Raw genomic sequence first — 12,520 nt, forward strand, 5'->3', positions numbered from 1 at the left:
TGCACCCTGTCAAAATAACCCTTTTTTGAGAGGTGAAGACCTCCCTTTGAACTATTATTAAGCAGGGTCCATTGTGTTGAAAGGTGGGACAGGGAGAAAATTTATACTGCTATGTCCCTACAGTGACAAGGCCCTAAACCCTGTTTTCATGTGGCAGGCCTGGGTGTTCTATGTAGCAAATCAGAGTACAGATTGAAATACTAAAACCGTATCTTTAAAAAGGAACCCTAACAAACATAATTAAAAAAAACATTTTTAATAGTTATTAAAAATACAGTTCAAAGGTGAAATCAAAATTTTAAAACTTAATAATTAACAGCGACTTGTAAAAAGTTATATTTTACCTACTTGAAGTTCCTCTAGGCTAATTTCTATTATCTATCCAGAAACCCCCAGGACGTGTTTAGTCCCGGAAGAGGTATGAAATGGTGTGACATTCTTACCAGCAGCACACAATAGGTTGACCTGTATGGGCAGAGACGACTCCTCTGAGCTCAATAGAATATGCAGAGTAAGTGCTGTGGGCATTCTGTTGACACCACATTACCAATCCTGTCCAACATGTCTGTTGAGTCAAACATAACACTTTGGCACACTTGAAAGGAAGAGACAAGGATGTCAATTCTTGTGTATCCTCTGTCTAGTTGCTGAAGGAACCTACTTTTAACTCACCAGACGTCTGTCTTAGGGTTCGCTGTGGTTACAGTGCCTGCTTCAGACTTTATTTTAGTATTAGATGTGGGCGGACACTGGTAGTTACCCTTGTGAACTCCCCTACACACCCACAACTCCCAGAGTCCAAGTTTAGTGTTACAGAAGCCATTCAGCAATTTAAAAATTCCCTGCCACGTCATTTTGGCCTTATTTGCAGTAAGGCAAAGAGCAACTACTGAAAATGTGGGTGCCGCTCGAGAGTGACTTCGTGCTTGGGATTCCTCCCTGCATGCTACTGGAGTAGCTTCTGAAGATCCCTACCTTGCCTGGGGCGGATTGACTCGTGTTCTTGGCCGCAGAGGAGGTGAGAGGCGCGGCGAGCGGGACTGCGAGGACCAGCATTCCTGCAAACAACACCAGCTGGTTCCTCTTCCCGCCCGCGCCGTGCCCCCTCCCAGTGCCACGCCCCCCCCGCCTGGGTGTACTTCACCTCTCGCGGCCCCCGCTCCACGGGTGCCGCTTGAGAGTGACTTCGTGCTTGGGATTCCTGCCTGCATGCTACCGGAGTAGCTTCTGAAGATCCCTACCTTGCCTGGGGCGGATTGACTCGTGTTCTTGGCCGCAGAGGAGGTGAGAGGCGCGGCGAGCGGGACTGCGAGGACCAGCATTCCTGCAAACAACACCAGCTGGTTCCTCTTCCCGCCCGCGCCGCGCCCCCTCCCAGTGCCACGCCCCCCTGTCTTATATAAGTGCCCCTGGCTACGCGCATCGCGGGACGCGCGCGGGGCGGTCCCCAGGGCGAAGACCGGGCAAAGAGCGGGCCGTTTTAGGCCGTTAGAGGCCGGCAGAGACCGGACCGGACCGGGCCTCCCCTCTAACGTTGAGCCTGTCCCAATTCTCCACCCCTGATTTCACCAGCCCGCGGACCCCGACTGTTCCCTTGCCATGGCTACTAGGGTATCCAGGAGCAAGGCTGCTCAACAGTGTTCTAGTACACTGGAAATTTTTTTTCCCAAGGCCAGTGCTGCGGTCAACAAAGGTCATACAGTGCCAGACACTCTCCCTGAGGTGATCACAGAAAATGTGTCAGCGGCCCCCTCGGATTCCTCTTCAATTGATGTTAGTACTCCAATACCCCTTGACGCTACCCATCTATCACTCATGGATAGTATTGATCAGACAATTGAGTCAGTCCTCCAACAACTTAGGACCCCGTCAAACTTACAGAGGGATAGTGAGTCCTTGCGTCTCTCTGGGGTTGTGGAGACCACTCCCTATGTGAACTGTGCGGAAATGACCAAGGCGCAGGAGGGGGAGCAAGATGTAGTGTTAACGGAATCCGTAGACAGCAGAGTGGACCATCCTCCGAAAAGAAAAAGGTCAAGGAAGCTAAGAGGGGCTAAAAGGGCTAAAGTGGATAAAATCAATCCAATAATGGATGTCAGCACGGATATTTCGGCTTCTCCTGAGATCACCTCCCCGGGAACTGGGTCTGATCATTCAGGCTCTCCATTAGTCACAGTTGTACCACGGTGCTCTGGCCCGTTTATATTTGGTGGAACCCCACCTAATATCACAGATGCCCTAATTAGCTCACTTACGGTTATCCTTAAGAACCTATTGGAACCCTTATCTGCAAAACTGGACTCCATAGATGCTAGACTCATGGCTATAGAAAACGTATACAACAGAAATAGTCCTAGCGGGGGGTTGGGTCCAAGTGTACAGACGGCTCCCCGGGAATCCGTGGGGAATAGACCCCAAGAACAGGGCGGGGGACTCCTACTGCTGGAACAAGCATACAGGCCCAGACTGGGGTACAACACAGCATTACAGGTAGTCATGTCCCCCTACTGCCCTCTTCACAATCGTCCAGGCCACCTGTCCCTGCACCTAGAAGATCCAAGCAACCGACACCACCCCAACCCACGAGTGAGGGGTGTGCTACTAATGAACATACCGGTCGTCCCATTAGCCCTAACACTAGGCGTAGGGCGGTCAATCTGCCCCCTGAGGCAGTGCCTTACACAGCGATTATGGTGGGAGTTCCTGAGCTCACTGGTGACACTAGAGAGCCACAGGACTCACTCCGTAATAAGGTAATTAGCTGGCTCAACATCAATAGGCCCCTCCCTCCTAACATCAAAGGAGATGTGCTGATGGTTAGAAGGATCCCATGGATCGGTCTTACCCCCAAGAACAGGGCGGGCGACTGTATCATAATCAGCTTCAAAAGCCCACTGGTTGCCCCTTATATTTGCAACTGGTTGGTAAGGCCGGATAAGTCCAACATAGATTTAGTATCCCTCTCACACTTCTACCCAAATGTCTCTAATTTAGTTGTGGGGAGGGAACAGAGCTGGACCAGAGTGGGCTTCGCAATAGACGGATCACGGTACAGACCCAAGCATAACACACTGCCCGCCCATGGCAATTTCATTCATCAGAACAGATTCTCCTGCCTGGACCAAGTAGATTGACCACAAAGGGGAGTCACACTACAACATTCAGAAAAATCTGCCCTTGGGTTTCCGGACAGGGGGGAGGGTATATCTCTTCCCGCAACTGACAAAAGGATCCAGGTTTCTGTCAATGAGGGGGGGACCTCCTTGGGAAGTATTCCAGTACAAGCTGAGGAACCATCAAGCACACTCATTGCGTCTACATTGCAATCAGTGGAGCATGCTGTATTACCCACCCGTCGCCCATCATAACCGGTCTGGGCGATCCGGGCAATCCTGCATATGTTATCCCGCCCGTATTAAGTGAAGGAGGTTTGCAACCTCAAGGTCCAGGGTTAAGGATTCTCTCCTGGAATGTGGCAGGCATCACAAGTAAGGTGGGCACCCCGGAATGGGAAACCCTGGTTAATAAAAGTAATATCCTCCTTTTCCAGGAGACGTGGGCAAGGGAACCACAGTCTAGGAGGGGGTATGATGTTTCTGAAATCCCGGCAAAGTGGAATGGGAGGGGGAGACCTTCGGGTGGTCTAGCAATCTGGGTGGCGAGCCACATTGAGTGCCAGGTGGAAAGGATTGACACACTCTCACAGGACATTCAGTGTGTGCTCCTCAGATGGCCCGGTAAAAGAACATGGGCCATTGTTAACGTTTACTCACGACCAGTTGCTGTGGGCAATGAATCCCCCACCCTAGTCGAACTCACATCTTTTCTAGGACAATTGCCAGGTGACCTGAAAATAGTGATGGGAGGGGACTTCAACTGCCACTTCGAACCCCTGGAGGGCCTAATGGAGGGTCCCCTTACTGCCGAGGATGATCACTGGGGAGTTCCACCTTCCTCCTCACCTCACCCCAAAGCCTGGTCTCCGTTGGCAGTACAACTTACTTCCCTCACTTTGAACTTTGCACTGAGGGCATGCAATGGACGCACCCCTTCTGACACTCCTTCGGTGTGCACATTCAACAGAAAGGGCCAGGAGTCAAGGCTGGACTACATATTCATAGATATGTGGCCTAAAGTTCAAGATTTTAGAGTGGTCCCAAGGACAGATAGTGACCACAATTCCCTTTTGCTGGAGATCCAGCATCCGGCCCCTGGAGCAGGGATGTCAACTACTGACACCGGAGTCGACCAGGGGGACTTACTCCTCACTACAAGCAGGCGTCGGGTGAAATGGGGGAAGCTGGTTGACAAAGAAGATGCTATTAACAAGTTATATGGCTTAGCACTCCCCAGGTTCCAGGAGGTAGATGCTCTCATTAACCAACTAAGACCCTCTGATTACAATGAGAGACTATCTGGCATTCACCAGGCCTTAGTGAGGGACCTTGCAGATGTCTTCAACCCGGTGGTGCCCTCAAGAAGGAAAAAGACTCGTACCCCGACTTGGTACACCTCTACTTGCAGGAAAATTAAATCCGAGCTACTTTCCACCATTAAAGAGGGTAGTGACAAGGTGAGGGTTGCAGCCCTTAGGAGGGAGTACAAGTTGGCATTGGCCAATGCAAGGGCAGAGTGGGATTGGAACCATTGGCACGAACTGACTGAGGCCCTTAAATCCAAAGATTCTAGAAAATTCTGAGCCCTGGTAAATAACGGAGCAGGGGATCTTATATCCGCAGTAGAACCCAATATTGCCCCCTCTATTTGGGAGGCCCACTTCGGAGCATTGTATCAAGAGGCCACTCTATGGCCCGAAGGGATGGCGGCGGAGTTCCCCTGTCTTCCAGACATGGCCCTGGAATTCTCCTTAGGTGAGGTGAAGATAGCTCTGGAGCGCTTAGCGCTAGGGAAGGCACCGGGGCTGGACAAGCTACCCGGTGATCTCTTCAGACACCATCCCGACATCTGGGGCCCGTACCTTCTTATCCTTTTTAATGCTATATTAGGAGGTATAGCGGTCCCTTCCTCTTGGCTTGGGGCTGAAATAGTGCCGATCCATAAGAAAGGGTCCCCTCTGAGTCCGGCAAACTATAGGCCAATTAGCCTTATAGATGTCCCCCAAAAGCTTTTTGCGCGTCTTATTTTGAACCATCTATTAGACTGGGTAGAGGATAATAACATCATGAGCCCCTTGCAGGCTGGCTTCAGGAAAAACACGTCGACCATGGACCAGATCTTCCGCCTCCTCCTCCTCTACTGGAAGACGGTGAGGATTGAGGGGGGAAGACTGTACATGGTCTTCGTGGATCTGAGGTCAGCCTTTGACCTAGTCCCGCGCAGGAAACTGTGGGAGGTGCTGGAAAAGCTAGGAGTTCCCCCCCAGCTACTTAACATCTTAGCCAGGCTGCATGAGAACAACTATGCGCAAGTCAGGTGTGGGAGAGATGGCAATCTTTCAGCCAGGTTCCCTGTCCGTCGAGGTGTGAGGCAGGGTTGTGTCTTGGCACCGACCCTGTTTTGTTTGTTCATTAATAGTGCCATCTCACACATGGAAAACGTCAAGGACAACGACGCCCCAAGTTTGGCAGGTAGGAAGGTACCGGCAATTATGTTTGCCGATGACACCCTCCTCCTTTCCAAATCCCCCATGGGGATCCAGAGGATTCTGGATGGATTTGGTCTTTTCTGTTGTCAGCACGGGTTGGAGGTGAATACAGAGAAGACCAAGTTTATGATCTTTAATCCACCAACTAAAACCAGGCCCAATCCCACCCTGGGGACTGCCAGCCTTGAGAGGGTGTCCACTTTCATATATCTGGGGGTAACATTGCAGGAAAATTTATCATGGGATCGCCAGATAGCACGATCTAGGATCAAACTGTCCCAACTGTCGGGCGCAATCTTGAAGGTGGCCAATACTTCTTCCTTCAAACCCATAAGTCCGGCCCTTGAAACTTACAGGACCCAGGCCAAGGCAGCGGCCATGTATGGCAGTGAGTTATGGGGGCATAAAGCGGTAAAGGACTTATCAACAGTTGAAAATAGCTTTTTAAGGCGCCTATTAGTTCTCCCACGTGCTACGCCACTTCAGCCTCTGAGAATGGACATGGGTCTCCCCCCTATTGCAGAGGAGCTTGTGTCAAAGCCAGTGAAGTTCTGGCACAGGCTCTGGTCTACGGATGAACTTCACCACTATAGGGAGGATCTTACCCACGTCATGAGCTTGACCTGCAGTGGCAAAATTCCTTGGCTCGCCTTTGTGAAAAACGAACTGTTTGCCATGAATCTCCGCGATCTCTGGGAGGACCCTGCGCGAGGCTGCCAAACAATCTCGCGCAAAGCCCTGTCACAAATTTATAAAGACAGGTCCCTTGCACACTTGATGGACGCTCAAAACAGCGGCACCCTAACTTTGCGATTTTTAGAATCCAAAATTCATATGTCTTTGAACCTTTTATGGATTTTATTTTCCCCATCCTGGCGAGGAAACTGTTTGTTCAATGGAGGCTTGGCACACTCCCCATCAACTCATACACCTGCAAGTGGACCAACGGGGGCGATAAAACCTGTCCCTGCTGTAACAGCCATCTGGAAGACGACCTCCACATCCTGTTTGTTTGCCCCGCATATCAAAGGTCCAGGAAACATTGGATAGCGCCGCTATGCAAGAACCTAGGGTTCAGAGAGTATGCACAGGCATACAGGATTCTGAAAACCAGCACCCTGGGCCACATTGTGTTCGCTGTTTCCAAATTTCTCATGGCTATATGGTTGATCAGAAAGAGGAAATCTTCTGAAGCCCCCTGAACTTTCTAGTGTTATTAAATTTCTTCCTCGCTGGGAGAGTGAATTTTATTCAATGTATTTTAAAATGTATTTTTATGTATGTAATGTTTTGCACTGCATCTTTTATGGTCTATATGGCCGAAATAAAGAATTTTTGGAATTGGAATTGGAAAATGTGGGTAGATTTGCCCCTCTGAACTTTTCACCCCTTTGGTGAGGGAGTGCGCAATAGTCATCCCCATTCACAATCTCATGCCAGACATAAGTGGAGCACATCACTTTCTGGACCTGCGGCAGAACAGAAGAGGACTGGACCTGCTGTTTGTGACTTGGGAGGAACCCTGAAGGATGGACCAGTTGCCCTTTGTAACAGGACAAAGTCATGGACTCCAAGGGTCAGTTGGGTGACCTCTTTTGTGGTTGCAATGAAAAAACAAGCTGCAAGATGTCTTTTCCTGGAATGACCCAGCTGACCAAAGGCAACTGGATCTCTGCCTGACAACCTGTGAGTCTCTAAGTGCCTCCCCCAATGTCCTTGGAGTTTTAGAAGTGTACTCCTGTGGTTGTTGCAGATCAATGAGACTTAGAAACTTTTTTGAACGTTTTGACCTCCAGACTTTTATAGGGGCCAAGCCCGTTGGTGTATCTGACCCGGCTCCACGGAGGTCGCTCTGAAATTGCACTTGGGTTCTGATCTGCCATGACCATTAATTTCATAGACGTTTTATTTACTTTGCTAGTTTCACCACTTAAATCTTTAAAAACACATACCTCTGGTTCTCCTAATTGACATGTCATTGTTTTGGTGTCACTTTGTTCATTAAAATGTACTCTAGCTTTCTAATTCGAGGGGGAATTTGGAACTGCATAAGTAAGCCTGTCTGTTCTGTGCAATATCTATCAGGGGATGGAGCTCTGTTTAATCAACAAGTGCTGTTATTATTCCTTTAAATGGCCAGTCCCCACCCCAAATAATAATCACATTTATTTCACTGGATGAGACTGCTGCAAAGTCAATGCATGTGCAGCAAAGGTTGCAATCGCTTAACTGCACAGTGGGGTTAGTAGATACTATAATGCTTGTTTCACTGCAGGGTGTCATTATGACTAAAACCGTATTGAAATGTATTGCAAGCACCATGGAAATACAACCTTTGTCTTTTTCTATAGGCACAACAGTTTGTGGCACAAGGCAGTTTCAGTTAGAAACAACCACGGTTAGGAACACATGGTTGAACACTGTGTTAAGTTTAAGGCCATGAGTGCATTGCATAAAATCAAAGCTGGCTCTGCTCCTAAATATTTGCAAACTCTAGTTCACCCTTACCAGCCCCCCTCGCTTACTTCGCTCGGCCACTGAGGGAACATTCTGGGTGCCCAGAATTAAACTCAAAAGAATGGGAGGTCGTTTGTTTGCCTGTCTTGGTCCATCTATATGGGATTCTCTTCCCATTGCACTTCGTAATGAAACTTCATACATGAATTTTCGTAAGCTTTTAAAAACCTGGTTATTTAACCAATAATTCACTTTGAACTGTATTTCCGATTTCTTTTATTCTTTTTGTCCTCTATCAAGTTTGGAGCTGGAAACCCTTGTTGGGTAGCTGTGCGTTGTATAAAACTAATTTAACATAACATACATGGTGATTTTGAAAGGCCTTTTGGTTTTCAGAAACAATGAAAGGTCTTGGAGCTGAAAACTTAATCAGACAAGAGTGCGTTACTACAGAAGTGAAAGAGGAATGCAACTTGACTTCCGTCCTCTTTGAAATGTAAATGTTGCCACCCAGTCTAAACCCATGACCATCAACATGTCCTTTAAATCTTTGATGAATAGAGGCAGGCATGGCTCCTGGGGCTTCCTAGAGGCTCTCATTCAGACCAGGTACGATGTGACCATGTAAACTACGGTAAAGAAGAGTCAACAGTAACCTTGAGTGTTTCCTTAATGCTGAGAGACATATCAAATGAGCTCAGAGACAACAACACAGTGAGCACATGGCAGGATGAGAGGGGAAACAGGGATTGGAGTTGGGGAGTAGCCACAAGTAAGGGAGCAGGAAAACACGTGCACCTGCATGAAGTGCTGAAAGAGAAAGGGAAGCAGTGAAAGGATACAAGTCAACGGAAGGTAACACAGCTATGCTCCAGGGAAGTGACAAATACAAGAAGAGAAGGGCCACTGAACCAGAAAGAAGAAAATGAGACTGACAAGAAATTAAACCGCTGTAAGTGTTGGTGTAGTTGAAAACAGGTCTTAAACAGTTGGCAGATAAAAGCAGAAACAGTAGTCTATGCGTCTCAAAGAGCATGCTGAGTATACCAGCTGCTACACCAGGAGGCAGAGCACTAGTTTCATTGGCAGAACAGTGTCAAAGGGGCAGATCCAGCATCTTCTGCTCTGCCTGACACCCCTCTAAGGATGCTTCCTTGGGTAGAAGAAGGCAACCTGTCGGGGACAGTCTAATGACAGCTGCCTTCTCAAGGCTGGTACCAAACCCTGAAACTGACTGCCATCCATGACTCTGTAAGACTGGGAAACCTCAAGGCCTCGCTCCTGTGCCACAGGGCATATAAAGCTGAGCATATAGAATCCCTCAGGTTCTCTGAACCTGACAGGCAGACATGTACTCCTGATTTAGTTGCTCAATCTGATGTAACAGCACAATCTAGGACTCCACTGATCGTATCTGAACTGGATGGGAGCTGTGCTACAAGGTACAGCATTGTGGGCAGTTTAAAGTATAAAAGGCATGTTTTATCCACAAAAGATTACCGCATTTGAAAATGTGTTGTAATGTAAAGGAAAGTGAACTAATTAAAAACAAGCATTGGAAATGCAATAGGTCTCGCAGCATTAGAGTTAGTGCTTTTAGAATTGTTTATGGGTTTTTTTGTAAATCTTTAGCATTTTTGTTTCCTGTAGCCAATGCTAAAGAATTAAAAAAAAAAGCCATAAACATTTCTAAAAGCTCTAACTCAAATGCTCCGAGACCTATTGCACTGTGTGAGGGTGAGGGGTTGAGGGTGAGTGAGGGTGAGGGTGGGTGAGGGTGAGTGAGGGTGAGTGAGGGGTTGAGGGTGAGTGAGGGTGAGGGGTTGAGGGTGAGTGAGAGTGAGGGTGAGTGAGGGTGAGAGTGAGGGTGAGTGAGGGTGAGGGTGAGTGAGGGTGAGTGAGGGTGAGGGTGAGTGAGGGTGAGGGTGAGTGAGGGTGAGTGAGGGTGAGGGTGAGTGAGGGTGAGGGTGAGTGAGGGTGAGGGTGAGTGAGGGTGAGTGTGAGTGAGGGTGAGTGAGGGTGAGGGTGAGTGAGGGTGAGGGTGAGTGAGGGTGAGGGGTTGATGTTGAGGGTGAGGGGTTGAGGGTGAGTGAGGGTGAGTGAGGGGTTGAGGGTGAGTGAGGAGGAGTGAGAGTGCAAGAAAGTTGCAGTTTGGCTTTGAAACGGATCTGAGAGGTGTCTGCGTGATAAATGAATGATGCATAGGAATGGACAGAAAGGGAATGTGTTTCGAGGACGTGCTCGGGGTGTGCATACTGGAAGCAGGGTGATGGATTCGAGGCTATGAGCGAGGGTGATGCCGAGCTCACCTCAAGGAGAGGGTGAGGGGCCAGGGCAGAAAGTAGGTGCAACAGAAGGAGCTGTGTAGCAAGAAACGCTGAGGAACGTGACACTGGTACTGCATAATGTGAAGTGTATTCCCCGCAGTGCTCAACGTTCACGGGATTTAATAAACCAAAATACACTGTCAGCAACAGCAGGGACTGGTTATTTGATGTTCCGACAAACATCGGTCTAGTCTGTGCTTAACCGCGATCAGCCGCCAGGGGGTAATGCAAGAAAATCTATCTGCAGGTTTGCTTTTCACTCCGTAAAACATGTTTATTGGAGCAAGATACTGTTTAAAATGTTACTCAACAAGTGATTAAATTGCATCCTAAAGTACGTAACAGCTTTTTACTAACAGAGCCCCTTCTATCACTCAGAGTAAAATATTTATTGAAAAGTTGCAATTTGCACTTAGCACAAAAAAGTCTATGTGCACACTTATAATAAAAGGTGCCCCTCTTTTATTATGTGCATTCCGGTGATGATAAGGTTTTTTTCAAGCACAGACAAAAAGCCAGTCCACATTTCATCAATTTGGGGCATTATTACTGCCTATGTAACTGTTTAATCTCATCGGCAACAGCTTGATATCAGGCTGTAACGACCAAAAGATAACCAACTAATATTTGCTATGGGTCTGCCATTGTGTTGCAACTGACTTTGAGCTGGAAACATGTTTTGTTGAAATCTGTAAACTATGCAGCAGATGGCGGAATACATTGGCTAGTATAAAATAAATCCAGAAGATTGAAAATACCGCAGAAACAATAATTTGAGAGGTCCTGCTTACAGTACATAGTGTTGTGCAAATGTTATATTGAGAGATATATTGCTTATCCGTGTTGAGACTGAATACGGTTGTGATATCTTGTTTAGCCGTGGGCGTACCAAGTTGTGAAAGTTATCCCCAAGATTGTTCTTTGGCTGTTTCAGGACGGTTTGCAGTTTGGTGACTAAGTTGAGGATGGTCTGGCCACTTCCTCAATGAGTCTGTGATCCGTGCTATTTAGTTGTCTATTCTATGATTGCAGGAGTCTGAGCTGGACGTTTTCTTGCAAAATTGTTGGTTTATATGTGTGGCGTCATTACACTGGCTTGTAAATTACCGTTATTTTCTCCTCAAGCGAAAGGATCGGAGACACGGCGACACGGCGGGCAGGGGAGGGGGCGGAGCGGGTAAAATAAACAAACAAGACGGAGGGAAGAGAGGGGAGGGGGGAGGAGAAATGCGACACGGCGGGAAGGGGAGGGGGCGGAGCGGGTAAAATAAACAAACAAGACGGAGGGAAGAGAGGGGAGGGGGGAGGAGAAATGCGACACGGCGGGAAGGGGAGGGGGCGGAGCGGGTAAAACAAGACAGACGTGCACGCGCTTTTAAGCTCAATGCGCATGCGCATTGAGCTTAAAAGTCACGGGCACTGCAAGGAATCGCCACGATTCCTTGCAGTGGATAAAGAGTGGATAAGCCCCCATAGTCTCGCTTGCTCGATGCGCATGCGCATCGACAGGCGAGACCTAATCATTCCAGCAAAGTACTGATTTGAAAAAAAGACATAGGAACACTTAGCAAAGATAAAGTTAGAGACTTCAGCATAACTTGGGAAGGTTTGTCGTAGGCATAGTGGGGGGCATGAGTAATCTCTATCTCCATTTAAATATGATTTGTTCATCAAAAAAAAGGAAATCATTATGAACAACTTAATAATTGCATGCAAAATACATACGGTTGGGCTCCAATTTCCCGAAGATGATAAAAAAGTTGCGGGAGGTGGGTCTGAAGGAGGGACTCAAACAGCAAACACAATGACACAATTCCCTAAGAAAGAAATATACATATTTAGTTCCAAATTGATTATTTTATTACAAGTGCATATCAGTGAAATTGCAAAACAGAAACGGTTACTCATCTGATAATTGATGCTTCTGCTTCTAATACCAAATGTTTTGAACTCTTGCCACTTTTTGGAGGGCTCAAACTTTGACAGATGTTATGCCACAGGATGCCTATCATGTAAATGTATTGCACGTATCACCCGAAGGCATCAAGGCACTTGCCTTGGGAACCCGTCCTGGCTTTTCCCTGTGAGATAACCCTTACTGGGCATCCCCAAGGTGAAAGCCAGGCATCCC

At 47.8% G+C, this 12,520-nt stretch overlaps 1 protein-coding gene across 2 annotated transcripts in view; it reads right to left on the reverse strand.

Moving 5' to 3' along the window:
• The window catches only part of TBC1D19 (TBC1 domain family member 19), a 989,099-nt gene that overhangs the window by 69,822 nt on the left and 906,757 nt on the right, over window positions 1-12,520 (reverse strand). For both annotated transcript variants that reach the window (XM_086964506.1, XM_086964505.1), the window contains one exon: window positions 12,115-12,206. In XM_086964506.1, the coding sequence (XP_086820632.1) occupies window positions 12,115-12,206 (92 nt within the window). The remainder of the gene's footprint in view (window positions 1-12,114; window positions 12,207-12,520) is intronic.

The sequence above is a fragment of the Lissotriton vulgaris genome, chromosome 3_2 (assembly GCF_964263255.1).
Source record: "Lissotriton vulgaris chromosome 3_2, aLisVul1.2, whole genome shotgun sequence".
NCBI lineage: Eukaryota > Metazoa > Chordata > Amphibia > Caudata > Salamandridae > Lissotriton > Lissotriton vulgaris.